Raw genomic sequence first — 27519 nt, 5'->3', positions numbered from 1 at the left:
CTCATTGTCAGTCAATGCAGTTAAACGTAAATTCAATAAAAACGCTGTGCTCTGTGTATAATGGCTGTATTCAGAATCGTTTTCGTCTTATAGAGAAGATTTAAATTCTGCAATGATAATTTACAAATAAATATTCTGTTTATAACCTTTTATTAAATCCGTATATATGATATTAATCCCTATTACTTTTTTCTTAGTAAATTAATAACAGCTTCCGTATTAATGAAAGTTGCTGTATGATCGTCAAAAATTAATACGTATACTTTAGAGAGCAACAGGAAGAGATAATTCCGAATTGAAAGTCCTTATCCCTCTAAAGGCCTCTCCAATTGCATATGTTGGCACTCGAAATGTGTAAACTTTACCTTCCAACGCTAAATCGCGTCCATCTACAGTACGTGTTCTCTGACTGTACAGAGAACCAGATGATGATCAAGTTCAACGAAAAGATGATCAGCTACCACGACAAGTTCCGGCTCTTCATCACGACGAAACTCGCGAACCCCCATTACGCCCCGGAGATATCCACTAAAACGACGTTATGTAACTTCGCCATTAAGGAACAGGGTAACTAATTGTCTTATCGTGCGTCAGTTGGAAAAGGGTAGATAATAGAGAGCGAAAAAGATGGACACAGAGAGAAGGATGAACGGGAGGCGAACTAGATCGAGAGGGCGGTAGAGGAAGAGGTAGCCAGAGGAGACAAAGTCTAGAACCTTATTATCCTGTGCGCAGGACTGGAAGACCAGCTCTTGGGAATCGTGGTCAGAAAAGAGAAGCCGCAGCTCGAAGAACAGAAGGACAATCTGGTCTTCACGATCTCGTCCAATAAACGAACTCTCAAAGAACTCGAAGACAAAATACTCCAGTAAGATATCCTTTGCTTCTTTTGATCCCTTCCTCTGTAACATGATAATAATACGTTGGAAATAAAGCGCACGTAACACGAGAGTTAACCCTGTGGAAGTTGCAGAACTAACAGTTGGGTCAAAGATCACGGTATATTTGAAAAAATGTTTTTAAATCTATATCTTTATATCGCAGCATCGATCTTTGCGAATGGATACATGATACTATTGAGAAGCATTACCAAACACTTGCTCGTTTTTAACAAGATATGTTTCAATTACAGAATTACGGATACATCTAACTACAATGATCAGAATTAACAGTGTAACAGGATATTACGACTGTCTTTGTGGTCTTCATACGACAGCTGTTCTTTGTCAGCAACTTTTACGATATATCTATCTAAGGACATAAAAAGATTTCACAACTTCCAAAGAGTTAAGGAAGCATATGGTATTTATATGTGCCGTGATTTCATACAGTCTACTGAACGTGGCCGGAGACACTCTACTGGACGACCTGGATTTACTGAGCACGTTGCAATCGTCAAAGGCGACCTCGACCTCTATCGAGGAATCGTTGGTAGTGTCTGAACAAACAGAGAAGGAGATAGACCTTGCCAGAGAAGAATACAGGTCCTGTGCACATCGTGCCGCGATCCTCTTCTTCGTCTTGAACGACATGAGTTTTATTGATCCGATGTACCAATTCGCCTTGGACGCATATATTACCTTGTTTATGCTGTCGATCGACAAGAGTGCGAAAAGTATAAAGCTCCCTGAAAGAATCGAGAATCTAAACGAATATCACACTTATGCATTGTACAAGTACGTATAGCCCTATACAGAATGTCACGAAATATGTGAGTGACATTCATAGGCTCGATCGCAAAAATCAAAACGATGAAATAAATTCATGTATAAAAATGTTGATTTTATATTGCGCTATTACCACTCAAAGACAACTCTCGTTGAATCAGGAACACGTGTCGAGGTCTCTTCGAACAACACAAATTACTCTTTTCCTTTAACATGTGTATGAAGATCTTGGACGCACAAGATAAGGTGATTCCTAACGAGTATGCGTTCTTGCTGCGTGGTGGAATCGTTCTGGACAGAGAAAATCAGCCAGATAAGCCGATTGGCTGGTTGCCCGATGAAACTTGGGATAATATCACAGAACTCGATAAGCTGGCTGGATTTCATGGAATTGTTTCTTCGTTTGAACAGTTCCCACGGGATTGGCATAATTGGTGCGTTTCCTGTAAATTGTTATATCAAACAGTCCGATTTATTATTTTTGTGAAATATTAATTATAATTTTATTTAATATTATAAAATGTTATAATAATTTTATAAATTGAATAATATTTAGGTATATTAATACGAAACCACATGATTGGTAAATCGTCTAAAAGTCACCATTTAAAAATTTACTATTTTTATAAAATAAAAATCAAATAATATTTAGGTACGTTAACACGGAACCAGAAAACACACCCCTAGTAGCAGAGTGGGAGACGAATTGCAACGTGTTTCAGAAGATGCTAGTAATACGTAGCTGCCGTCCTGACAGAATTTCCTTCTGTATCGCGAACTTCATCGTGCTAAATCTCGGTCAAAGGTTCGTCGAGCCACCGGTACTCGACCTGAAGGCAGTGCTCGACGATTCCGTAGCACAGACTCCGCTTATATTCGTCCTCTCGCCCGGCGTGGATCCTACGAGCACCCTGATGCAACTAGTCGACAGCCAGGAAATGACTAACCACTTTATGACTCTGTCTCTGGGTCAAGGACAGGCGCCCATTGCCACTAGGTCGGTTTTATACAAAAGAAAGTAGAATTTTAGACTTTTAAGGAACATGTCATTCTGTAGATTAATGTACTTGAAAAAAAAATCCGAATTAATCGAACGATATTATATTTCAGGAATAATAGGAATTTAACTATCGTATTCATAAGAAATAAAATTTTATAAAGCATGAATATATAGAAGAAGACTCATTTCTTACATGATTTCCACTTTGTTTTCTTTGATACAAGTTTTATACTTTAAACTTAGTAACAATATCAATTTTAATACTAAATTTAATAATAGTATCATTTAATAATAAAAAATTTCACAAAAATCTACTTGCAGAATGATAGAAGTAGGTGCAAAAGAGGGGGCTTGGGTGTTCCTAGCGAATTGTCACTTATCGCTAAGTTGGATGCCGAAATTGGACAAGATTGTGGAGACTTTAGGGGCCAGTAAAACCATAATACACCCGCAATTCAGGTTCGCGTTTGATCGCAAGTGTCGCTTGAGTTGATAATGAAAGGGTCTCGAATCGATTGCAGATTGTGGCTTAGCTCGAGCCCAAGTCCCCAATTCCCTATATCGATCCTGCAGGCGGGTATAAAGATGACCACGGAACCACCGAAAGGTTTAAAGGCAAACATGAAACGACTTTACAGCTTAATAACCGAGACCCAGTTCGAATTGTGCCAAGCAAAGTCCAAATACAAGAAGCTTCTGTTCGCCCTGGTATTCTTCCACGCGATTCTCCTCGAGCGTAAAAAGTTCCAGCAATTGGGCTGGAATGTCATCTACAGCTTCAACGACTCCGACTTCGTGGTAATTTCATCGACTGGTTCGCGATTGGACCATCGACAAGATTGAAATATTCTACTAACACTGTTACTAAAATCTGATTTTTCTCATTTGTTCGATTTCTTAATTACAGACGTTTCTGTTTTTGAAATTACTTGACAATTTTATTTATTAAATCGCTATTCTATAAGAGTTAATCCAGTATCGAGAGCCTAAAATTATAATAGCGTAAATCGGTCTACTGCCAGTTTTTATAAAATAATTTGATATTTTTAAAAGTACTTGATACTTTTGAAATTCTCAAAATCTTGTCTTACATCACTTTGATTTTAAGTCCATTGTATAAGTACTTTGTTCAATAATATACAAATATAGACTTGATCGTTAATACTTCTTAACCAGATCATGATAATGAAATAAAAATTCAATCTAAAGACGTGTGTAATCTGCAATTAAGAACTACGACCAAAATATCGATCTGATTCTATTTCCTACAACTAAACATCAAAACAATAAAATAATTTTATTCGAATGTTTTTTAAATTCAATTATAATGATATATAGAAACAAGATATAATATGAGAAAAATTATAAGGTGGAAAATAGTAGCTGTGCGATTGATTTTTCGTTTTAAACATAGGTATCGGAAAATCTCTTGCAAGTGTATCTTGATGAATACCCAGTGACGCCATGGGAATCATTGAAGTATCTCATAGCAGGTGTTTGTTACGGTGGACACGTGACCGACGACTGGGACCGTCGTTTGCTAATGACGTACATTCAACAATATTTCACCGAGGAGGCCCTGACTGTGCCCTATTATCGTTTATCATCGCTACCAACCTATTACATACCGAGGGATGGTTCGTTGGCATCCTATCACGATTTCATCACGGTCCTACCGACCATCGACAAACCGGAAGCGTTCGGTCAACACCCGAACGCAGATATCACCTGTTTAATCATAGAAACCAGAAATATGTTCGAGACTCTGATGGGACTTCAGGTCCAGGCAGTTGCCAAAGAAGAAACTACTAAGGAGGAAAAGGTTTGTAAAAACTGACAATAGAAAATTTCAATTATCTAAACTCTCTAGGAACAAACAGTTTACATAGCATTTCTTTTACTAGATTCGCTAGATTTTTACTGTTAGAAATAAGATAAAATAAAACATAGCAGCTCTGTCACTAATTGTTACTGGAGGTCTACAAACTAGATCGAGCAATAACTCAAATTTCGTTCCGCTATAAAAAATTTAACAGACATAAAAATCAACATCAATTTCTCATTTCTTAAGGTTACTCATTTAACCATGGACATACTATCGAGAATACCAAACGACATCGATTACGAAACAGCTCAGAAATTAATAGGTCCAAAGAAATCACCATTGGATGTAGTATTGCTTCAAGAAATACAACGTTACAACATTCTGCTGCAAAAGACTCGCAGTAGCTTGAAAGATCTTCAACTCGCGATCCAAGGTTTGGTGTTGATGTCATCAAACCTTGAGGAAATCTTTACCTGTGTACACGAAGGTCGAGTCCCTTCGATTTGGCTGACAATGTATCCGTCGTTGAAACTGTTGGGTGCTTGGACAAGGGATTTAGTCAGCAGGGTGGAACACTTCAATGAATGGGCTCGAACTACTCATCCGCCGCTGCTGTTCTGGCTGGCCGCATTCACGTTCCCAACCGGCTTCCTTACCGCTGTATTGCAGACATCCGCCAGGCTCTGGAACGTCTCTATCGATTCCCTGTCCTGGGAATTCAGTGTTTTTACCATTGACGAGTCGGCCATAATCGAACCACCGATGGTAATTACATATTAAATATATCTTGTTATATCCGTCCTAACTTCAATCGACTTCATATTTTAAACTTTGAAAAGAAATTTTAAAAATCAAAAAGAACATAAGCAAAATACATCAAACATGCGGAAAATCAATTTAATTATTCTGATTTTCGGTCGCCGTTTGAGCGTTCCTTCGATGAAAGAAGAAACCTACCGCGGAAAAATAGATGGGATAAAAAATTCATCGTAGTGATATAGCTAGGAAAGTGGCGGCGTGTGTGCATGCTTCTAACCGTGTGTACATTCCATTACAGGACGGCGTGTACATACGCTCTATCTTTCTGGAAGGCGCTGGCTGGGACAAGAGGAACAGTGTCCTCGTCGAACCGTCCCCTATGCAACTTGTTTGCAACATGCCGGTGATTCACTTCCGACCCGCGGAAGAGCTTAAAAAGAGAACCAGAGGTAACAACGACGACAACGATATAAAAATTATTCGAAAAAAAATTGTTCGCCACATTGATGAAAAGAATTTTCGTTTGAAATTACGATTTTCTAATTAATTCAAGTAATTACATACTTTCTTTCGATTTCTCTGCACAGGACTCTACACATGTCCCTGTTATTATTACCCCCAAAGAAGCGGGGATCAAGGAAGACCATCGTTCGTAGTAGCGGTCGATTTAAACGCAGGTCCAGGGGGATCGGACTTCTGGGTAAAAAGAGGCACTGCCCTGTTATTAAGTCTCGCCACGTAGATTCATATTAATTATTATTATCCTTGTTGTTGTTGTTAATTAATTGGGATTAATGTTTCAAGCGCGATCATTGAAAAGGTACGTCAGTTCCAATGACACTCTCACTTTCCTTTTGATTCCTTCCTCCTATACTTATCTCTTTGTTAGTGTGTAATAAAAGTTAATTTCTATAAATAATAGAATATATACAACAAGCATAATAAAAAATAGTAGTAATTTCTTTACATGCGAATTTGAAGCCTTGATACCACAGTGAACACATGGAGCGAACTCACAAGACAAGGAACAATCAACCAATTCGTAAGATTTTTAGGATTATCTGATGATGATGATTCTGGTTTAGCGGCACTAATCATCAGTGCTGCGTGTTTCTGGCTGTCGATGCCTTCTAAAGCATCTGAAATTGTTTTATTTATTCGTAAAGCGTATTGAATCCATTTTGTGGACGGAGTCAAGCCTGAATTCACTGGTGGTTCAAGATCAGACAACTTGTCTTTAGCTTCGAACAAAATCCTCGTCACATTCCCTGTTTGTAGCTGAGCTTCTTTCTTTAAACTATCCACTAGATCCTTCACTGTAAAATTCAACTTCGTTTGGAAGCTAATCCAATCAGCTGCGGTTTTGTTATTATAAGTATCCTTGACCAAACTCCTCAGAGCTGATATTTCGTTCTTCAGATCGGTGAAAGATTCGTTGAACATTTCGTGGAGGTCATCAAAGTTACATCTATCTGTTGTATTCGCAGTATTAAGAATATTCATCACAGTATTGTTAATTTGTTTCTTAAAGTCGACCCATTCATCAGGAGGAATGACTGGTTTAATAAATTTAATATAATCAGACCTAGACGAGTCTTCAGATTTGTTAAACTTAGCTTGGAGATTCGAAAAATTTTTATTTGGTTGTAATTTGCTTATTTCTGCAATCCATTCAGCCTTCATACTTCCAATTTCATCTTTTAACTTTGCGAAATCAGACTTAGTTGAATCTTTGAAAACAGCCCAAGCAATAGGATCAATCTCTGTTGGTTCCTTGCTCTGAATGTCCTGGATCACTTTACTTAAGGAATCGTTGACTTGAGCTCTAAATTGTAACCAATCGTCAGTCAAATTAGATAATTCCATATTACTAAATTTGTCTGCTGAAGAAGTTCCTAGATATTCACGTTGAGAAATTTTATTTATGGTGGATAATATTGCGAGTTCTATACGTGCTGGAGTGCTCTCGAAAGCAGAGAAACTTTTCATAATCTCATCCCTGTACATAGCCCATGCTGGATCAGCTGGTGGTGGCATTTCGTTCTTAATCTTATTCACAGCATCGTTTACAGTCTTAATTATATCAGGTTTATTATTTATCCAATCGTCATTAGTATCTGATTTCCCCATGGCTAATTCAGTAGGAACTGTAGTAGATCTCCGACTATCGATCTTGTCCCTAAAAGCAAAAAGTCGGTCTTTAATATCATCTCCTAAAGTAGCCCAAGCTGGATCACTAGGGGCGGGCATATTGTCGCCTATATTCATAATACTATCATCTAAAGAGGATATAATATTATCCTTAAAGTTTTTCCAATCAAAAATTGCTGAAATCTTCTTGATACTCGAAGTCCCTATTAATTTATTCTTATTCATCAAAGCTTGTTCTTGCTCTTTCTTCTTCGTCTCTAATTCCGGAGTAATATCTGCCTTCAAAGACGAGATTCGGTTCTTTAAATCAGCGAATTGATCGATAACATTCTGTTTAAAGGCTATCCATTTGGTCACTGCAGCTGGTCCACCGCCCATCGTCTGTATAGAATCATTCAATGACATTACCAGGTTATTTTTAAATGTGATCCAATCTTGATACATATTTGGTGATCGTGATGCTCTTAAAATAAAACTATCAGAATCCATTGATAATTTTTCCATGGACGTAGGATCATCTACCTCCAGGGGATGCAAACCAGATAGTTGGTTTTGAAGATCAAAGAATGTATCGTTTATGTAATTCTTGAAGGCTAACCAGTCAGTGTCCATCATAGTCCTAGAACTGTTGATATAGGTCACGATATCTCTGATTGTGGCATTAATATTGTTCTTTAATAGCGTCCAATTGACTGGCATGAAAGGAACTTGTAATTTGGGGGATGTTGAGTTGTATTCCCTCCATGGTTCAAAGGATGGCCCTGGGATGTCTTCACAGGACATCATGGGGTTCTCTGCACTTATTGCTCGCATCACTTCCACCTGAGTTTGTATTACACCGTCGGAACAGTCACAGATCAACCTCGCCAATGAGGTTTTACGTAATTCTGTAAGCTGGTCTGAAAAAAGAAGAAGAATGGAAACGCATGAATAAATATTGCAATACAACATAAATTTATTATACATTGTGAAATTGCATGTGACAATCTTATCTAATCTTGCCTAAAAGTTTGGGAAAGTTTTATTGAAAAATGGAAAATAACAAAAAATTCAGTTATAAATTCCAGTCAAGTTTAAGGTACTTTGTTTTTTATTCAATAACTGTTCTAACCGATTAGTAATTGATAAAAAAATCTCTTCTTTTTAAAAGTAATTCGATTCTAAAAAGTTTAAGAACTGCCTCAGACATCTTAGTACTCAGAATATAAATTTTAGGTATAATCAACAATTATCTTACCTTCTGTGAATGAATGCGGTTGTCCAGGCATTTCATACCAAAACCTATCCCCTTTCTGCAACCTAACAAATTGATCAGCGATGAGACACGTAAAAGTGGGACCAACGATACCACCAGCCCTAGGTAATTCAGCCAAAGCTCCAGTATATAAATCAATATCATAAATCGACCCATACAATGAGGAAATCTCTTGAAGGGCCTGCGGATCCAGGTGTCCTTCCAAATCAGAGAAACTTTTTATTTTCCCCAATCCACAATATTCCCTCCATTTAATGTAACCAGGAAGTCCATGATCTCTCCCTCGCTGAATATTCAACGATACCAAATCCAAGCCACAGGGAACAGTAACATTAGCAATAGGATCTTCGAACAAGTGATTGGTCAATTGAGAAGTGACATGGGTAGATGACATCTGAATCATATTTCTCGTAGCTGAGGTGACTGAACTCTTCACTCCACCCTCTGCGTATAAACTATATGGATTGAACAACATTCTGTGCAGTTCTACATAAGAGGAGGTTCCTTCTTGCTCGTCAGTCATTTTCATTAAGCCAGGTAACAAAGTATGAGCAAACCTAAAGGCAGCTGCTGCAAAACTATTAGCTATACTTGGGTCAGTATTAGAGTCATCTACGGTCCACTGTCTATAGCCGGACCTGAGAGGCTTCAAATCACGTAGATTCGTTTCTTGCTCTCCTAAGATGATAGGTATGAATTCCTGATAGGTAATATGTTGCAGTTGAGCACCCACTATACGTCGAGACTCTTCGTATAGCGTTTCGTCATTCCAAGAAGGGTTGACCTTAGTCAACTGCTCGGTGATTCTATTGTGCTGTCGCGCCCAGAGCAGATGCATCGTCGTCAAGTGCAGGTTCTCGTTTGCCCTGGCGTCGCCTGCTGCGAAGCAGTACCTGCCCCTCAACTTCTCAGTTTCACGATTACAGCCGTCGTTAGGATTCATACTAGGTGGTAAGAGAGTTCGATTGTCCGGAGTCAACTGCATTCTCAGTCGACCGCCAGAAAATTCTCGCAACTTACGAGCTGTATCCTGATCAGATCCATAGATTGCTGAGCCATCAATAAACGCAGTCGCCTGTGCAAAATAATATATATTCACTTTGAAATATGAAAGGTTTGACTTTTTGGAATCAAAGAGAAACGAACAAGTATATTTAACAGTGTAATTTTGTTCCCATTGTCTAGATCACTATTGTGCGATATCATTATTACGGAGATAACGAATACGTAATTACGATCAAAACTCGCCTCATCGATGCGACGATAATCGAGTTAATTAACAACGCGACGCGCCTATCGCGCATTGTTCCAAGGGAATTTTTCATCCATCCCGATAGCAATTTCTCGTCGCCCTGTATCACGACTGACACCGTCCTTCGAATGGAATCTCATTATACGTCAAGAATTAATACTCATAGCGTTAAAATGTCGATTTATGCGGACAAGCATTAAACTTTGAAACAACGGAAGTACACACCTGATTCAACTGTTGCCTGGGGCCCAGTTTGCACTGGGGTGCGGGTGCAGATCTGACGAAATCCATACACGTTCTCCCAGCTACATCGAAAACAGGATCTCCAGAAGATACAGGAACAGGAAAACACTCAGGATGACCAACAGATGGTGGACAACAAGAAATAGAAGTACCATTGATACCCTGACTAATCGCAGTAGCGGTGATATCATGATCCAAAAATTGTCCATAAACAGCTAACATCACTGTGAAATGAGGATTGCTACTTGGTGAAGGCTTGTGAACCTTCAAACTAACTTCCCTTGCTGAGGGTAACTCGGCTCCTGTAACTGCTCTGCGAGGAGCTTCGACACCATCGGCATAGTTAGGCGCTAGAACTCTTCTGAATGGTGTCATGGTGGCTCCCCATTGCATTGGTCTATTGCAACTTCCATCGAAGGTTCTATATTTACTAGATGGACATTCTGGGGTGGTGAATTGCTTGCAAATACCCAGAAACTGCCAGCCTGCGTCGAAGAAGCTTCCAATAGCAGAGGATGCTCCAAAGATTGTCCTTGAACTTTCGATTCTTTTAGTCGCTGCAAGTTCTGCTACAGCCGCTAAAGCTAGTGTTCCAACACTCGCGCAAGTGCTTACTGCGTAACGATGCCTCATTTCAGGCGATGGTGAGGGTAATGGAGACATCAACGCAGTAACGTCTGCAAAAAGTCGCTCATTTACTGCTTGGCGACCTGCTTCCAGCCCTATCTTTATCTCATCGTCTGTTAATTTTGGTGTAGCAGTATCTTTTGTGTTTTTGTCAGACACAAAGATAGAATTAGAAGGTGGGACGATGGAAGGATTGCTGAAGAGGGTGTAGGACCCAGATCCAGGAGCAATGCCCAATTTTAAAGTGCTTGTGAGATTCATGGTAGACTCGGAGGAAGAGGTGGTGAAGTTTGGACCGACGTCTATCATATCGTGGCTCACGGAGTAGCTTACTGTCACTATAAGGGCCATAGTGAAGATCGCTCTGAAATAAAAGTGCAACAAGAGCTTAAAGAGCTATATTTTGATAATTAGATATATATTTTTTTATCCTTCATAGGCAAACTGGATTGTTTACATCCAAAGGTAAATTTTGTACTGTTCTAGAGCTTCTAAAACATGTAAGAAGCTTCTGTGATATCGATGACTTTATTGAATTATACAATTCACTCGTTAATTCAATTGCCTATAACTTTTTTCAATAAAAATAAAAATTCGCTTCGAAGAAAAAGGATGAAATTTCGTCACTTTGCCTACAAAATGTTTAATTTATCAAAAGTGCATAGAAATTAAGATAGTCATCCTTCGATAATTCCTCGACAATTAAGATAGTTATTTTTCGATAAATTGTATAATAACAAAAGGCTATCAAAACAAACTTTCGTTTTAAGAATGACGTTCAATACATAAATCAGACGAATCGTAAAAGTGAATTTATCGAAGAAGCATCGATTTAAATACCACCAGGATGAAATAAGAGCTGATTGAAAAGTTGTAACAGTGGCCAACCGTATTGTCACTGTACAATCGCGCATGTAATCAAGGCCAGCATCACGTAACGCTAATAAGCCTATGCGCAAGACGCCGAGTTCCATACAAGACTGTTTGTACCTCGTAAACGAATTGCAAGGTGTTTTACTCTGCAAATGAGATATGAGATAAGGACGAGCTGTTGTTCTTAATGCTCGTTTGTGTCACGGAAAATCTCCAAACAACGGAAGTTTCTACACGTATAATCCACTGTCTTATTGTCTGAGGCTATTTAAGTGAATATATTGAAATTTGAAAGCTTGTAAAATGAAACAGAGTGGATGACTTCTAATAAGCAAGACAGAATTGCCCCATGATGAACCTGTCGTAAACCCGTCTCACGTGTTCGAGTTACGCCCAGACGAAACCGCAGCATAGAAACCGCGGTTTCGTTGTTGCACAGATCCACTTTACTGCGATATAATCTGAAAACTCTCCAAAACGTTAGAATCGAATCAGATACATAGACTGCAGCTAATCATTTTACAAATGTTATTCGTCGAAAGTACCAACAATCTACGAATAGTCAAATGAACCGAAATCGAAAAACATAACAGAAACGCAAGATGAAAGGTGTCAAATTAACATCGCACGAAACAAGACGACGTCGTTCTCCTACGACAAAAATACCGTACATATAATCGACGAGTAATCAAAATTTGAATCTCGATCAAAAGATAAAAGATGAGACTACATCAAACCAAACCGAACTATATTATTTTCTATATGATTCTAAATATTATTTTTCATTTCTACTCATTTGATAAAAATCACAAGGTGCGCGAGATTCAAACTGGAAGCGCAAGAACACAAATAAGGACAACAGGATAGAAGCAAAGACGATGGAAATGTGACTCACACCGCGATCGTGTACGTGAAACATCGTAGCTGCAGCCGTTGCCTCCTGTGATGGGAATAAAATGGCAACGCGTCATGCACGTAATACACCCTGGCTGGCTTGTCGCCGGTCAACGAGGTCTTCTCCGTGGAAAGCATTCCTGGTTGCACGCGTTCCAAGACCGAACTGAAACGATCGGTCGGTCAGGCGGTGGTTCGAGGTGAGCGATGATTTTACGTAAGTATCCGCTTACGGTGGGGACTCGATGCACAATGGTTTTTTTCCCTACACGAAGTGACGATGGTAATGGTCGGTGTACTAGTGAACTCGTACAGCGTTCCTTTATGTGGATTCCGAATCGAAAATGCGCTCAGAAGTCGTCTCAACCGTCCCGGACAAAAGGGTTAACTTGGAAAATTCAATTATCTCGGTATCGTGCGGTATCATAAAAAATTGATGAATTCCTGATTGTTGTTCCCTTCGTTTTATTATCGAATAGAACTCTCTTTGACAAACTACTGGTTGTAAATTATAGTGCTCCTTTTTATAATTTTAAAGTTTTACGTCGAAAAAGGTAATCAATTAATTGGTAATTTGTAAGATTTGTTTGTAAAGTTTTATTTGATTTCTAAATTTGTTGCTATTATAGAAGAAAATGTATTATTACTGGTAATTTTTGATTCGTGATTTGTATAATTTCATTAATAATATTGGTTTAATTGTGCAATTTTAATTAATTATACGAATATTTTTAAGTAAAAGGTTTTTATATTGTTTATTTGATTGTGATTGATTATGTATGCCTCATCCGCATGTTATTTGTTTAAACGACTGGTTACATCGCATCACGCATGCAAGGTAGCCTTCTCTTGTAATTATATAAACACGCTTAATTACAGACGCAAATTCTTAATGCTTTCGAACGCTGGATTGCAAATCGCATCTTATAATACATGCAAAGCATCGAACATTCCAGCGACAGGCAATAATACGCTTATCATCCCTACTGGAAAACTATTCCAATCCAATCTGATATAAAAAGATACACTCTGATAAATAAAAAATTGTTTATGACAATTTTTATTAAAATTGCATGAATAAGGAAATACGAAGAATAAGAAGATCCAATAGATCACATAAATAAAGGAGTGTTCATGTTTTCTTTCCAAGAAAATGATAAAAATTAAGTCACACTAACAAAGGAATGTTAAACGATAAAAAGAATGAAGATAGTTTACACTCACAGTCCAACCTTTCTATAATTTTAACAGGTTTCTTTATCTTTTTAAAGAAAGAAATAAAGAAATATGGGAATATTAAGAAATACCTTCGCTAGAGGGAACTTGTCCCCGTACTTCAATTTTCAGATATTTTCAACGACCATCCCCATCTCTTTAAAGAGAAGGATAAAGAAATAAGAAAATATTAAAAAACAGAGAATTCCTTCTCATACTTCTTTCGATCTTTCAGTATTTCCAACATCTCTCCACATCTTTTTAAGAAGAAAAAGATAAAGAAATATAAGACAAGCAAGGTCTCTTTTTCTGGAGAATATAGGAAGACTTACATTACAGCGGCGCAGATGCAGCACTGAAACTGTCTGATTCGAGTCTTCCGGGTCCTCAGCAGGCTCGCGAATTCCACGTAGTCCGGGGAATCCAGAGGTCTCGTAAGCGACGTCCTTTCATTAACTCCTCTATCCGCGTACATGGTCCGAACGACAATATCTCACTGGCGAACGACAAAAAGAAATCTCGAGGAAAATACTCGTAGTGTGTTGATGATCACAATGGCGAACAAAAGTGAACTGGCGTAGACAACTGGCGAGTTTCGCAGCTCGACTCCGTTCGGTTCGAGTCGACTCGGTTTACCGCGGAGGAATCGAAGCAAATCGGAACTTCCTGTCCTCTTGGGCACAGCAAGATGCTTTCTGTCGCTCTCTACGCTGCATCCCTTCGTCAGAAAGTTATTAATGCTATTTCTCATTGTTTGAGAACGTTGAAAAATATTATTACCTTTACCTTTAATTCTTTAATCATGAAAATGGAAGATATATTTGTGATATTTATTAATATATTATCATCGAATTCAAAGATTATAATAAGATCCATCTTGTATCAACATCAAGATTCGAGAAATTTAGAGATGAAAAAATATATGGAAAGTATATAATATGTAAAAATATGTAAAATATACCGAAAATAGAATACTTATGATGATATTTAGCAAGGGAAATGAACTTAACTACCATTTCTATAGTTGTGTTTACAAGAATTACATGACAGGATCGATGCTCACTTTTGCCCAAAAAATTGTAAAAACTACTGACGGATGAAGAATGGAATAGCAGTAAACAGGCTCCAACTCGATGGTGAAACGCGATACGAACGATACTGGTCTCGATATGGTGATGAAGTATCATATAAATTGCCAAACACCTGAACGTTTCAAAATCCACCACTATACGAAATCATTCTAACGCAATCAATCAAATTCTAAAATATTCGAAAATCACAAAAACTCATTCCTAAACTTACTCGCGCACCAAGAATTGGAAAAATTCGAATTGCTACGAATTAGGATCGTAAACGCGTGAATAATGTCGAAAGAAGGAAACGAACGCATAAAAGTTTCTAAATAGGCTATTAACGTAATACCAACGGGGGCAACGGTCGAAAATAAAGGCAATTAAATCGGGATTATCCTTATCATCCGCAAATCCTCACATTCAAGCAATTCAAGCAAGTGAGTCAAGCAAGTTCGAACGCCTTGACGGGCCACTGCTATCGAGATATCTATTATCCCGCGAGCGTTCTATGCTTAGCGCACTATACATTATACATACAGTGCACTAGCTATGCAAGTTGACCGATTCGTGTTACATAAGAAGAATCGAGGATCGACGGACTAGAATGAAATACAAGTCGCCTCGTCGCATTTTTATCCTGCGATGTCTATGGGTTGAAGTCGAGAAGCGGAACTTCGTTTCGAAAAAGATAATCGACATCTTTGCATCTTAAAATAGCGATAATCTACATTATAATAATTAAAAATGTAACTTAGGAAGACGTCAAAGAAATACACGACCAATTTCAAAACCGCTTATATCGTCAAAACTATCTATACTCACGTTTTCACGAGCATTGGTACATTTCCAGAAACGATTATTAGCAAAGCAACGCGATGAACACGAGTATTTCCGCAGTAGGTGAGGAAAAATCGATTTATCAGTGATAATCGTGGGAAATCCGATGGCCTGCTGTCACGTGTCGAATCGACGATCAACCCAAGCAACGGGCTCCCTGTTGATTATCCAACTCCTCTCTGCATAGCTAGGCAGTAATTATGAAAGCGGCTGAACTGGCACATCGATCGTCGTGCATCCACCGCTAATTACAATCTTCGACGCGTCGTAAACGTGATAGGGTGTAATTAACCGAGTCCTTCCGTCGATCAAATACGAAAATCAACGGACCAACGATAATCTAGACCGTTTCATCACGGTAGACTTAAAAAAAGCGTTGCGTTAGATTCTAAAGCAAAGACTCGACTAATTTCCAGCAGGCAGTCAATAGTCGACGTTCAGCTAATTAAATCTTATACAACGTATTGTCCCTTTTTATTTCGTAACGTATGGAGATGCGTAACTTAATACGTGACGCGCGAAGGTTTGCCGAAAGGTTTCCTTTCCGTTAACGGGCTTCGCAGACGCATAACTCGCTTGAATTCGCACCGGGGATCTTCCGGCTTTGTTGGAACAATACGCGCGCGGAATTAGCCTATATGCGTTACGTAATTCGTCCGTAACATTGCAATTGCATCCAGATACTCGATATTCCTACTCAAGTTTAAATGAAAAATGAAAGAGCAAGCGCGAAAAAATAACGAAGACAAACACAAAAACCTACTAAAACGACTAGAATAAGCTGATGAGACATCTATCTTTAAGTCGATTTAATAAAGATTATAGCAAGTTGATTTAGTTGATTAGTTATTATATTATTATAGTATAGTTGGTTTGGAAACGAGTAAGCTGGATCTAAATATTAAAATCTTATGATTATTTTCATATAATAAATTCGTTAAAATGTTTTGGTCATTCGGTGCAACAAAAGTTGTATCTTTTCGAAGCACGAAGCTCCAGCCATTGTTCCTGGTTGGGGACGTACATTTCCGCTGGCATGCGTTCCAATCCCGGGGATTCGGGCGATCCATGCTCGTTTGTTCTTCTGGCTGAAACATTAGATAGAGTAAAAGATCTTTTCTTACCATTTCGAATTCAAGTCGCCCTAATTTTATGATAATTCTATTTCGTACTGAGTCTTTTACGCATAGAAATAGCCTCGCCAGGATGTCGAAGGAGCAATCGACCCACTCCTTCACATCGTCGCAGCACTTCGTTTTTCAAAAGATGATCTCGTACATTCTGAGAAATAATCGGGCAATTTGTCACCCATTTCGATACGTACGCGAAGTCCGTAAGCAATTGCAACGCACCATATTCGCTAAAAGATATTTTTAAAAATGTAAAATCTAATTTATATCGTATCGTGTTTCTATTTCGCTTCTTCTTGTCACTTTTTTTACCGGAAATAAAGATCAGGATCAGCTGACGATTTACCTGAATTTAATACGATGCAGATAGATGTAATCCAGCCATGCCTCGCACATAATTTTCAGAATCATATTCGACGTCTCGGGGTCTTCAATAACTTCTAACACCGGAAGCAATACTTTCTCTGCGGAATAGACAGCTTTAGAGAATCAAGCGTACGTGTAAGAGCGATTTGCTTACCGAAATACGACTCCACGTAAAGACTAGCAGTCACTGGAGCGACGTCGCTCCCTTTCCTCCAGTAACTTGACCGTGGAAAACACATGTGTAGATTCGCTAGGCTGACCACGCGGCAGATTTTTGCCAGAATTTCTACACACTTTCCGGTACACTTCTGTGGAAAAACAACAGGAAGTATATAAAAACAGAAACCTCAGCAGAGCTGCCGAACACTTACAAATCATCGCTTACCTGGAGTAAATCTATGTTGACATTTACTTCAGACACGATTTTCGCTCTCATTTTCGCGCAAACATATACCTGAACACTGACAGAATCCGTTGACAATGTACTTGTATGATCAGCCAGCTGAAACATAGAAAATAATTTAACACAGTGTAAAAACTTTTGATGAAGAAAATTATACGTTAAAGAAGAATATTAAAAGATAACTAGTTGTTTAATGAGCCTAAGCTTTACCTTTAAATATGAAAGTTCTTCGAGACAGTTCACTATGTCACCTTTTACCAAAAGAAAGAACACGTCCAGTTCCCACGTATGAGCTATGATTTTCGCCTCCTGCACAATCCATAGTCTCGCTGTATGTACCGAATGATCTAATCGATGGAGGATGACGATCTGTTCCGATAGTGGTAGCTCTATCAATGGTGCTCCTATCACCCATTCACCGCCTGCCTCGCATTCGTTGCTCAACCTAACGAGCAGTTGGAACAATTCTACGAACATTTGGCCCGTGTCAGACACCTGGAAATTCACACAAACCCTTTTGAATCATTCTATGTGTTGGGATTAGAAAGGCATGGTATGTAGCATTTTAATTTGTAGAGTACCCGATCGCTAAACCTATATATCGCTATGTATAATCGCAATTTATTAATATTATTTTATTCTTTACTTGAGTATTTTTTTAATAAAAAGAGAACTTACCTCCGTGAAGGAAGCTTTCGACTGACATTTAAAAGCTGATGTATAAGCCAGTCTAAAGAACTGATCCCATTCTGTAATCGTGGCGTGGTAACCAAGTGCATCACAAAGATTCTGTAACGCTGGTCTCACCGTCTGTGGTACTAAAATTTTAATAAATATACGTAATTGTTTGTATTACGTGAAACTTTTAAGTGTGTGTTTCATATTGATATTTCTTTTATACCATGATTCTTCTGGATGAATTGACTAAGCCAGTCTTTAAGCTGCTGTGCTCCATGATTATGACGAGTAGCCAGAGCCTCCGAAGACCACCAGAGAACCACGTGATCCAGAATACCTGATAGAGCGCCCCACGCAACTTCTTGATAATAATTCTTCACCTTCTTTATCGCACTGCTTCTCAATCTTGTCTCGCCTTTCACGACCGTGAATATTTTATAATGTTTCACGGGTTGGTAATTTCAATGTTGGTGGTTTCAATGTTAGACGGATTGATAATTAAGAATGAAATTTAGTCCGCAAGCACAGGAAACTAGGTCCGATTAATTCTGACACATACAGTCAGGGAGAATTCGGCGAAATATTCGTCATTAATTACTATCTAGATTATATTTCTCTGTTACTATTCTATTAAACTGTATAAGCAATTTTATTTTTTAAGTGAATTTCATTATCACGTAAAGGTAAAAATTCTTTTTATTTAAACCTACGCTTTGTTGCTGTAAAATAAAGTTCTAATTCATTCGATACACATGATAAAAATGGCCACACCTGCGCCAGGCAAGAGTTAAACAATGAAAAAGATTTTCTTGTTTACCTTTGCTAGTTTTTAACGCATCAGTGCCAAATAATTTCGGTGAAACATCTTGCACGACGTTTAACAGCCTCAGTACCTGTTCATTTTGAGTATTGACTAATGTCTGAATGCTCTCAATATTTGATACCTCCAACTCCGTTCTCGACGCGGAACTTTCGATCGGCGGCGTTAAATGTCTCGTAAGCGCTCTGCGAAACAATTTTTCGTGAAATACGCGACAAAAATAGAATAGTCTTTTATACTAATTTAATACTGGCTGCCCTGACCGATAAATCTCGATACTCGAATTTTCGGAAACGTCGGCGTCGCCAGATATTGTCGTAGAAGGATCGGTTTTCTCGCGGGGCTTGTAATTTGCTAAAAGGCAGTCAATGAGTTCGTGGCAAGATTCTTCCGCTCTATTTTTGGCCAGCATCTGGAATCAAGTCGTAGATCATTTATTGTTCGAACTTTGATCTAGAAAATCAATCGAACAATCTATCGACTTAGCTTCTAAAATCAGTCTATTCGTTTTGTCGAATTTGTGCCAAGAAATTCACGATTTCGTTCGTTGGAAATTTGAAACACTATAGGTTTCAGAAAGAAAAATTGAACGAACAAAATTTTCGTAGTGATGTAGTACAATTTTGAGAAAAACTTTCACCTGCAATATTCGAGTAACGGATATCTTCTTCATTGGTTCCAGTATATAAGGACAATCATTACAGAATACGCTTGTTGAAGGACCAGAAACCTCGATATCCATGTCTAATACATCGTTATAAATGTTCACCAACCTAGAACCAATAGGTTTTTATTAGTCGAATGAAAATTCAACGTACGACCCTATGGTATTCACCTAAAAATAATCCTAAGCAACTCGTCACTCTTACAATCGACGATTTCGTTTATCAAATTAGAAGTGAACCTTACGAGTACGTTCAATTTTCGTTTTAATATCGTCAAGAAATGACGCATCTTATACTTGTAAATCAGATGTGTACTAAGACTCGTCGTACTGATCGATTTGTACCCTTTCGTTATCTCTTCTAGATCGTTTGCAACTCTCTTATATACCTGTATATAAAATACAAATAAAAATTCATTCAATTCAATACAAAGATAATTTGACAATCATCATAATTATTTGTGAATATACTGCGGATATTTACACAATTTTATAAATTAATTTTGATTGACTAAAGAAATAAAACCTAAATAGAGAATCCAAATCGAATCTAAAATTCGGTTCATCTACTAGATGTTATAACATAAATTGGATGTTATATATATTTTTACATATTATATGCGTTCTGTGCATTTTTGAACCTTTAAATTTTCCATAAATGCATGAACATTTGCAGTCTATTCGTGAAGGAATAGAAGTACCTTTTTACCTAAATTATTCTTTATTTACGAAAAATTTCAAAGATCTTATGAAACCATCTTTATGAAACTTCATCTATACTAAAAATATTGATGCTATAAAATAATAGAAATTTTCTGAACGATATGAAAATAGAAAATAAAATTTCAATTCTTTCTTTTTGGATACAGAACAAAAAAAGCAGAGAACACTTTATTTAATTCGAGCAGCTTCCGTAGAAATATCTTTCATTCACGACACCAAAGGGCATATTGCAGGCTAATTGCATTAATCGTACGGTTCATAATGAGAAATTAAACTACGACCAGTACTTTACCATGGAAAAACATAAGGACTCATGTTTCGCACCTCGAATTCACAGATCTGTGAATCTGTGATGTCCTGGATGATTAAGGCTATGGATTCAATAAGATTATCTATGCTCTCTGTAACCATCGACGAGTTGAGAAACCATTTCTCGAGAACGTCGCCTGGAGGTGGTAGCCACTTGCCGATATTTGCTCTGTAATTGGTATCCATGTGGCTAAGCTTCCACTAGCGAAAATTTATATGTATCAACACCTCTTTCAATCGATCATTCGGAAAACTGTATCGTTTTTATCGCTCATCATACATGTACTATGTACTACAGTCGTTTTGACTCCTTTGGAATGCAAACACATTATTTTTTAAATCGTAGCCAAATGTAATAATTCCAAATCGAACGTCTTTTAGACGATAATGATTAAAAATTCATTGTAAATAATTCCTTAAGAAGCTGATTGAATTGTCCTAGTAATCTTTCAATTCCACCGAATCACAAAACTGTCTTGCGAACTATGAGATTATTCACAGATATTTCAGATAGAAAAACAATCAAAAATACTTAGACAAAGAATGTTGAAATGTTAAAGGATAGAAGTTGAACTAGGAAATCTTATCGCATGGCAAAGTAGTCGTATGTAATCTGAGTAGAGTTGCCAGGGGAACGCCTAACGACTGACAGTCTGTGTCCAAAAACCAATGCATCAACTATGCTAGCTCATTCTTCATGATCAAATCATGTGGGAATTACCACATGTTTAAATTTAAGCTCAAATGCACTCAGTTTTGTTTGAAAAACGAACATAATTTTTTTACTTCTATAAGATTAATACTGCATCGCAGCCTGGAAATATCTAATCTATTCTTACAGATAACTTATTTTTAATGGTAACATATCAGTTATAATAGTTTGCCAGGAAGTGTGTACATTTAATTATTTTCATACAGTATCTATAAATTATATTTATTCATATACGACAGATTTTAACGAAATGAATTGCTGTAGGGGATTCCTCGCTTATTTGCCAATTAAAAAATCGCACCAACGGAATTGGTATAATCATCGAAGAGATCAAGCCAGTGACGGTATGATTGTAGAGGTTAAAAGTTGTAAAGAATTTTAAATACAGTCATTGTAATAATGGGTAACTATTTTCTATGTATAAATACGTAGTTTCTTTATATAATACATTTACTTTTAGGCAATTCACATAATAAAAATGTTTCGGCGGAAAGAACTACAAAGGTACCTTACGTTAAGCTACCTGCGCCATTTATGACGGAAGAGGAATTCTTCAAAAATTGGAACACTTGGAAAAATAATTTTCTTGCATTTAAAAGAGCGCAGAATAAAAACAATTCTGACAAGCAACAATGGGGAAACTTATTATTAAATTTAATGGGTCCAGTTGGACAAGATATTCATAATACATTTGTATTCAATTTTCCAAATGACAAAGAAAATGTAGATATATTAATAGAAAAATTTGATGAATATTACATATTTTCAGGAAGAAAGAAGATACCTTTAGAAAATGTTTATAAATATATAGATGACCTACAGGTAAAGACATTTAAAAATTTATAACAAAAATTGTTCTAAGTTGCATACATATGTATAGTAAATTTTTAAGCACTTTATAATTCTCTTTTCTAGTTGATAATCAAAGAAAAAAATATTAAAAATGAAGAAGAATTAATAAAAAAGAAAATTTTAACAGAAATTAATGAACATCAATTTACAAATGCTGCTAAACAATTAATTCCAATATTTATATTTTCTTCTGATTTCAACAAGTTAACATTAAAGGAAATCGCATTTATTTGGAAATTGTACACTGATATCATCAGTTGTTTATGTTGTGGTGGTAATCATTCTTCTGAAAAATGTCCAGCATTGGGAAAACAATGTGTAAAATGTAACAAATGGAATCATTTCCCAAGACGATGTCCAACGATTTTCATTTACAATTGCAATTATTGTGGAGGTGATCATATGCGTAAGAAGTGCCCAGCTTTTAATGAAATTTGCACAAAATGCCAGAAATTAAATCATTTTAAGTGGAAATGCCATCTTGTTCAAATTGCACAATGTCACTTTTGTGGTTTAAGCCATGCTGCATCTAGATCACTTTGTCCAGCAAAAGATAATGTTTGCTCTATTTGCAAACATATAGGGCATGTTCCTTCAAAATGTAATAAGAAATTTTATACACATAAACATTAAAATGGTAATACTCTTTCATATAATTGAATTGAAGAATGCTTTCTTATACTTATTATGCATCAAAAATATTAACTAAATATTAAACACTAAAAGCACATTAATCAAAGTATCTGTTCATAACAATTTATTAACAATTTTATACATACTTTAATACATAAGAAAATATAATATACTTTTTATCGCAAGTATATATTTATGTATGTTCACAACTGATTTTGAAATAATATATTTTATCAAATGTTTATGTCTTTCTTTGTAACTCGTTTGTTTTCCTTTTTCATTTTATCCCATTGTAACTGTAACATATTACTTTGTCCTTTGGTACGGTAGTAGCTAAACATTAGTAACATTAGTAATGAGATAAGCATTAGTAATTATTTATTCTCATTTCTTATAGACAAGTATTCTTACTGGCGATATTCTGAACGTGCAATTATGCTTAATGACGCCATTAGATTCCATGTACCCACAACATCTTGTACTGGAACCAAATGAGAAGCCTCTAAAACATTTTCTAATCCCTCCTTCTTTAAAGTTCCATATATTTTAAATATACTGCATTTTTTCTGAAAAAAATTATTCGTGTTATAATTACATTACAAAAACAAGCAAGAGATAAATAATTCTTAAAAGTAAAAATCTTACCCATATTGGACAATATATATCATTTGAATCTTTAATGTATATATCTCCAACTTTTAAAATTTTGAGGCTAACAGAAAATGCAGAATTATTTCCAGGTGTCACAGATAAAAGTGTAGCAAACGTTTCAGTTTTTGGAATAAGTTTTCCTACTGTTTGTATTGTTTTAATCCCATTTGTCTCGTAATCTTCGAAAGAAATATGTATAAGAATATTCTCCACTAGCATAGGAACATACGGAGTACCATTATATATCACATTGTTTCGTGAGGATAAGGAAATTCTCCAATCTTCCAAATCATGTACCTCATCCATCTTATATTAACTTTTCTATTCAAAATTGTGACTACAAATCCAAATACTTTTTGAGATTCTTCTACTGCTAACTTAACCTAAAACATAAATTAAATAAGATGAAACATAAGCTTGACCTAATAAATAATCATCTTTGACATTAATTGATATTCACAGAAAAATGATAATCACTAAGAAAACTATATTTAATAATATATTATTCTATTCTCATTATATTTTAAAGCTATTTAAAGTTTATAATAATTTGATTTAAATTTGTTACCAACATTAAAATTAATAAGTCAACTTAAAGCTTTTTATAATGTTGACACACATGATCAATCATTTTTTTTTCAAATCATAAAGAAGGCACACTTAAATAGGTAGGGAAATACCCTTCAGAAAAGGAATCATTGATACGACGAAGTCATATTGTAATAAGCTATAAAAGTGAGAGATTGTGTTCATGTGACACTGCGCAACACATTTTTGATAATCAGGTACGTAATTATATGTCTTTGATCATTATAAAATATAATATATGTAGAAAAAACTAATTTCTTATTGTATAATAATAAATTATATGTTACATAATTATAAAAATATATACAATATAACAAACATTACATATATAAAATAAATGTTAAATAAATTAATAATATTTTCAAATCTTTTCTGAGAAGGTATTCATAATTTTACAATATAATATGTCAAATAAAATAACAAATCATGATCGATCCGGAATTTTCCTGATAATTGACACCATCATATTGAATGATACACAGTAAAAATGCTAAAAACGTGTGGGAAGTTGTGCAAAACGGGAAAGCTGGAAAATTCGGGTTCGGTAAACAAATTGTAGGACCCTTTTACACTTTCACAAGTACCAATCACAATGACTGGTATTGGTATAAATAGCCATGATACAAAATTATTTTGATTTTAAGTAAATAAAAAAATACAATAAAATTCATTATATTATTCCTTTAATTGTCGTTGTAAAAGTCATTACATCATTGCAAATAAAGTACCAAGAAGTAGAAATTTTAAAATAAAATTGTAAAATCAGTCATTTTTACTGGTGTGTTAGTTCTAACGTTAACACTATTTATATAGTAATGTCATACTTAAAATGAAATTTTTTCAGTTTTGTGCTGATATTGTAGATAATAAATTACTATCAACATGGATATATATGCACGACCTCCAGAACCTTTATCTGATAATGGAGATATGGTTCAAAATTGGCAAAAATGGAGAAAAGATTTCATGATATTTATGAAAGCAAGTAATTCTATAAACAAAGAACGGGATTATCAAGCTTATCTTTTAAGGACTTACATAGGAAAGATTGGTCAAGATGTTATAGAAAAAATTGTTTCAAATCCTTTGAAAGAGGGAGATGACATGAATATATTATTAGCAAAACTTGATAAATACTTTCTTTCCACTAAAAATGAAGTTATAGAAAGATATAACTTTTTTAAGTCACGCAAAAACTCCAATGTCTCTATTGAAAATTATATTGTTTATTTGAAAGTAAGTTAATTTTGAAAAACTATATATATTTTTTAATGCACTTTTTCTATGTATCTGTTAATTTCTAGAATAAAGCAAAAACTTGTAATTTTGGAAATATGACAGACAGCATAATTAGGGACAAATTAATTATTGAATTTGATAATAAACAAATGAGACAAAAGCTGTTTAATATAAAAAATCTTAATTTATCAGGATTTATATCAATTTTTAATGAACATAAATCTGCCATGCAAAAGAGGAAACAGGATACAAACCAAAATAGAAAACAGATAGATGACAATAATATTAAGATTGATAATGTATCTGCTAAGAATGTTACACATTCTGATAAAGAGACTAGTAATTCAAATAAGAATACAGAATGGGTAAGAAGACAAAATAAAAAAAACTGTCGCAAATGTAATCAGAGGCATCCTATGCAAGCCTGTCCTGCTTGGGATCTTAAATGTGAAAAATATTACAAATATAATCACAACATTAATTGTTGTCCAGTTCAGCCTACAGACACTGAAAAAATGGAAGTATGTATAAATCCATAATTTATTCTAGTTAATATATGTATTAAACTTGTTTCTTCACTTTATTAACATAACATTTTTATTTTGATAAATTTAAAAAAGGAAACAAATATTCCTATTAATGTATATCTACAACAGAGAAGTAATGATGACAAATGAAAGAGTACTCTTTGTATCATTTATTTATGTCTAAATAAAAAAGTAATAAAAAATTCTTTTGTAGCATCCCACTGCTCCACCACTTTCTGATATTGACCACATGTTGTATCCAAAATTAGATCATGTCAAAACCTCTCAGGAGACACTGGTACGATTTAAAACAAAAAGAGAATGAATAAAAGTTAAATAATGATTTCTATTTTTAGAACACAAAGGAATGGTCATGGATGGAAAATGGGTCTAGAATATCAAATGAAAATTTGCAAAGAAGTCAGGCATCATCGGTGAGCAGTTTTTTGAAACAATTGTATCGTAATATCTAATTGAATCATTAAAATTGTTAAAATTTTCCTGTTTTCATGAAAGCCTTCAAGCACAAGACAAAAGACAATGGAAACTTCTAATGTCAAGGGAGATCAAATTCCTGCAGTATCTAAAGATAACTGCCGACTATCATAAGGAAACATATGGAGAAATTGTAATGTTATTATAAAATAATTTCTTAAATTCTTTTAACTTTAATAAAAACCAGAATTGTCAATAAATGATAAATAAAGGATTTTATTATATCTAACAGTAAATAAATTTTAATTTTGACAATATACGTTATTACATTGGTCCCTAAATTAAATTTAAGTTAATCAATGTGAACACTAAGGAGAGTAAATGGCACGATAAATACGAATTATAATAAATTAACTTTCTCTTACATGATTATTAAAAAGTCAATTATAGCCAAATGTATAATTGTATAAATATATAATCGTAGTAATTTCTTGTTTACTATTAATTTGAAAAAAACGAATTTATTTGTTTTTGTTTTATGTGAATAATGCGTGATATAACATTTCTTAAATGACACATACAACCTATTAACAAAATAAATAAAGCACTAATCTCTTTGGTATGAGACTCACATAATAATCGCAATTTAAAAAATTGTATAATATTTTATAATCGAAGAAACGTTTGCTTTTTCTTACAAATTTGTTATACGTTTGCATGTCAAAAACAAAAACACAATAATCCTGTCGAATGATGTAGTGCTTTATAACAAATTTGTATAATTGTGTAAAAATACATAAAAATGTTTCATTATAAAATATTCTGTCATGATATATAAAAATGGAGTAAATAAACATGCTATAAACTCTATAGTATACTGATTGTGTACTGCATACAAAGTGACTTATTTTTTTATTTCAGGATTATATAAAATTAAGTCTTCATTGTTTTAAATAATTTAACATTTTAAACATCATCTTGTCAACTGATCCGTAAGAACAAGCTTTTAATTTATATTAGTACATCACAATAAATTGGTAATGTTTAGGTAATAGTTAGGTATTAATAATACTATGGTATATATATAAAATCGAGTTTTCAAAGAAAACAGATATTAA

General features: G+C 35.3%; 6 protein-coding genes across 19 annotated transcripts in view; 3 read left to right on the top strand and 3 right to left on the bottom strand.

The window, feature by feature from the left end:
* The window catches only part of LOC117233935 (dynein heavy chain 2, axonemal), a 37926-nt gene extending 31933 nt beyond the window's left edge, over positions 1-5993 (top strand). The window contains exons 53-63 of the mRNA XM_033494675.1: positions 418-567; positions 736-868; positions 1332-1676; positions 1829-2101; positions 2320-2664; positions 2989-3126; positions 3189-3465; positions 4082-4489; positions 4739-5257; positions 5550-5700; positions 5839-5993. Coding sequence (XP_033350566.1) covers positions 418-567; positions 736-868; positions 1332-1676; positions 1829-2101; positions 2320-2664; positions 2989-3126; positions 3189-3465; positions 4082-4489; positions 4739-5257; positions 5550-5700; positions 5839-5993 — 2894 coding nt within the window. The remainder of the gene's footprint in view (positions 1-417; positions 568-735; positions 869-1331; positions 1677-1828; positions 2102-2319; positions 2665-2988; positions 3127-3188; positions 3466-4081; positions 4490-4738; positions 5258-5549; positions 5701-5838) is intronic.
* On the bottom strand, positions 402-16076 carry LOC117233934. 5 transcript variants are annotated; one of them, XR_004493452.1, is made up of 11 exons: positions 15657-16076; positions 14094-14479; positions 10135-11143; positions 8640-9732; positions 5816-8301; positions 5450-5681; positions 4966-5202; positions 2349-2660; positions 1801-2110; positions 1330-1627; positions 402-902 (listed from the first exon to the last, which is right to left on the bottom strand). XR_004493452.1 is itself a non-coding variant. In XM_033494674.1 (5 exons), exons 2-5 carry the CDS (start codon positions 14234-14236, stop codon positions 6215-6217), a joined length of 4332 nt encoding a protein of 1443 aa, XP_033350565.1. In that variant the 5' UTR covers positions 14237-14479; positions 15657-16076; the 3' UTR covers positions 5773-6214. The 5 variants fall into 5 exon arrangements, 1 of the variants encoding a protein (XP_033350565.1); XR_004493454.1 differs by having other exon boundaries at positions 5566-5681; XR_004493453.1 differs by lacking the exon at positions 2349-2660.
* Positions 16077-16509: 433 nt separating this feature from the next.
* On the bottom strand, positions 16510-21022 carry LOC117233986 (coiled-coil domain-containing protein 142). The gene is made up of 13 exons (XM_033494755.1): positions 20780-21022; positions 19904-20121; positions 19709-19841; positions 19332-19480; positions 19066-19253; positions 18472-18663; positions 18249-18388; positions 17781-18065; positions 17553-17669; positions 17322-17475; positions 17148-17265; positions 16844-17031; positions 16510-16759 (listed from the first exon to the last, which is right to left on the bottom strand). Exons 1-13 carry the CDS (start codon positions 20948-20950, stop codon positions 16623-16625), a joined length of 2190 nt encoding a protein of 729 aa, XP_033350646.1. The 5' UTR covers positions 20951-21022; the 3' UTR covers positions 16510-16622.
* A 666-nt stretch (positions 21023-21688) lies between these two features.
* On the top strand, positions 21689-23065 carry LOC117233984. 3 transcript variants are annotated; one of them, XM_033494750.1, is made up of 3 exons: positions 21689-21820; positions 21937-22298; positions 22392-23065. In XM_033494750.1, the coding sequence occupies exons 1-3, from the start codon at positions 21727-21729 to the stop codon at positions 22959-22961; spliced, it is 1026 nt and encodes a 341-aa protein (XP_033350641.1). In that variant the 5' UTR covers positions 21689-21726; the 3' UTR covers positions 22962-23065. The 3 variants fall into 3 exon arrangements, with proteins under 3 accessions (XP_033350641.1, XP_033350643.1, XP_033350642.1); XM_033494752.1 differs by having other exon boundaries at positions 21732-21834; XM_033494751.1 differs by having other exon boundaries at positions 21735-21879.
* On the bottom strand, positions 23054-23995 carry LOC117233985. Of its 2 annotated transcripts, none has more exons than XM_033494753.1 (3): positions 23607-23995; positions 23373-23527; positions 23054-23294 (listed from the first exon to the last, which is right to left on the bottom strand). In XM_033494753.1, the coding sequence occupies exons 1-3, from the start codon at positions 23916-23918 to the stop codon at positions 23195-23197; spliced, it is 567 nt and encodes a 188-aa protein (XP_033350644.1). In that variant the 5' UTR covers positions 23919-23995; the 3' UTR covers positions 23054-23194. The 2 variants fall into 2 exon arrangements, with proteins under 2 accessions (XP_033350644.1, XP_033350645.1); XM_033494754.1 differs by having other exon boundaries at positions 23189-23294; positions 23428-23527.
* Positions 23996-24226: 231 nt separating this feature from the next.
* On the top strand, positions 24227-27271 carry LOC117233983. Of its 7 annotated transcripts, none has more exons than XM_033494747.1 (7): positions 24239-24397; positions 24581-24739; positions 25064-25436; positions 25505-25960; positions 26181-26264; positions 26323-26400; positions 26483-27271. In XM_033494747.1, the coding sequence occupies exons 3-7, from the start codon at positions 25083-25085 to the stop codon at positions 26573-26575; spliced, it is 1065 nt and encodes a 354-aa protein (XP_033350638.1). In that variant the 5' UTR covers positions 24239-24397; positions 24581-24739; positions 25064-25082; the 3' UTR covers positions 26576-27271. The 7 variants fall into 7 exon arrangements, with proteins under 7 accessions (XP_033350640.1, XP_033350638.1, XP_033350635.1 ...); XM_033494744.1 differs by having other exon boundaries at positions 24581-24744; XM_033494748.1 differs by having other exon boundaries at positions 24581-24755.
* The last annotated feature ends 248 nt before the right edge of the window (positions 27272-27519 follow it).

The sequence above is a fragment of the Bombus vosnesenskii genome, unplaced genomic scaffold (assembly GCF_011952255.1).
Source record: "Bombus vosnesenskii isolate JDL3184/JDL3185 unplaced genomic scaffold, Bvos_JDL3184-5_v1.1 scf7180000013301, whole genome shotgun sequence".
NCBI lineage: Eukaryota > Metazoa > Arthropoda > Insecta > Hymenoptera > Apidae > Bombus > Bombus vosnesenskii.
The sequence above is the reverse complement of the archived record's forward strand: the minus strand, read 5'-3'. Positions and strand labels throughout refer to the sequence as shown.

What these genes read in the sequence shown, in the direction of transcription:
- LOC117233934 (XM_033494674.1), bottom strand. Translation starts at nt 14,236, where the DNA reads ATGTACGCGGATAGAGGAGTTAATGAAAGGACGTCGCTTACGAGACCT. An exon ending in CCAGGCAACAGTTGAATCAG is followed by an intron (nt 9,733 to 10,134) that starts GTGTGTACTTCC and finishes TATTTTGCACAG; the next exon opens with GCGACTGCGTTTATTGATGG. An exon ending in ACCGCATTCATTCACAGAAG is followed by an intron (nt 8,302 to 8,639) that starts GTAAGATAATTG and finishes TTCTTTTTTCAG; the next exon opens with ACCAGCTTACAGAATTACGT.
- LOC117233986 (XM_033494755.1), bottom strand. Translation starts at nt 20,950, where the DNA reads ATGGATACCAATTACAGAGCAAATATCGGCAAGTGGCTACCACCTCCA. An exon ending in CACAGATCTGTGAATTCGAG is followed by an intron (nt 20,122 to 20,779) that starts GTGCGAAACATG and finishes TTTTATATACAG; the next exon opens with GTATATAAGAGAGTTGCAAA. An exon ending in TCAACATAGATTTACTCCAG is followed by an intron (nt 17,476 to 17,552) that starts GTAAGCGATGAT and finishes GTTTTTCCACAG; the next exon opens with AAGTGTACCGGAAAGTGTGT.
- LOC117233984 (XM_033494750.1), top strand. Translation starts at nt 21,727, where the DNA reads ATGAATTGCTGTAGGGGATTCCTCGCTTATTTGCCAATTAAAAAATCG. An exon ending in AAGAGATCAAGCCAGTGACG is followed by an intron (nt 21,821 to 21,936) that starts GTATGATTGTAG and finishes ATTTACTTTTAG; the next exon opens with GCAATTCACATAATAAAAAT. An exon ending in AATATATAGATGACCTACAG is followed by an intron (nt 22,299 to 22,391) that starts GTAAAGACATTT and finishes TCTCTTTTCTAG; the next exon opens with TTGATAATCAAAGAAAAAAA.
- LOC117233985 (XM_033494753.1), bottom strand. Translation starts at nt 23,918, where the DNA reads ATGGATGAGGTACATGATTTGGAAGATTGGAGAATTTCCTTATCCTCA. An exon ending in ATATATATTGTCCAATATGG is followed by an intron (nt 23,528 to 23,606) that starts GTAAGATTTTTA and finishes AATTTTTTTCAG; the next exon opens with AAAAAATGCAGTATATTTAA. An exon ending in GCACGTTCAGAATATCGCCA is followed by an intron (nt 23,295 to 23,372) that starts GTAAGAATACTT and finishes ACTAATGTTTAG; the next exon opens with CTACTACCGTACCAAAGGAC.
- LOC117233983 (XM_033494747.1), top strand. Translation starts at nt 25,083, where the DNA reads ATGGATATATATGCACGACCTCCAGAACCTTTATCTGATAATGGAGAT. An exon ending in ATTATATTGTTTATTTGAAA is followed by an intron (nt 25,437 to 25,504) that starts GTAAGTTAATTT and finishes GTTAATTTCTAG; the next exon opens with AATAAAGCAAAAACTTGTAA. An exon ending in CAGACACTGAAAAAATGGAA is followed by an intron (nt 25,961 to 26,180) that starts GTATGTATAAAT and finishes ATTCTTTTGTAG; the next exon opens with CATCCCACTGCTCCACCACT.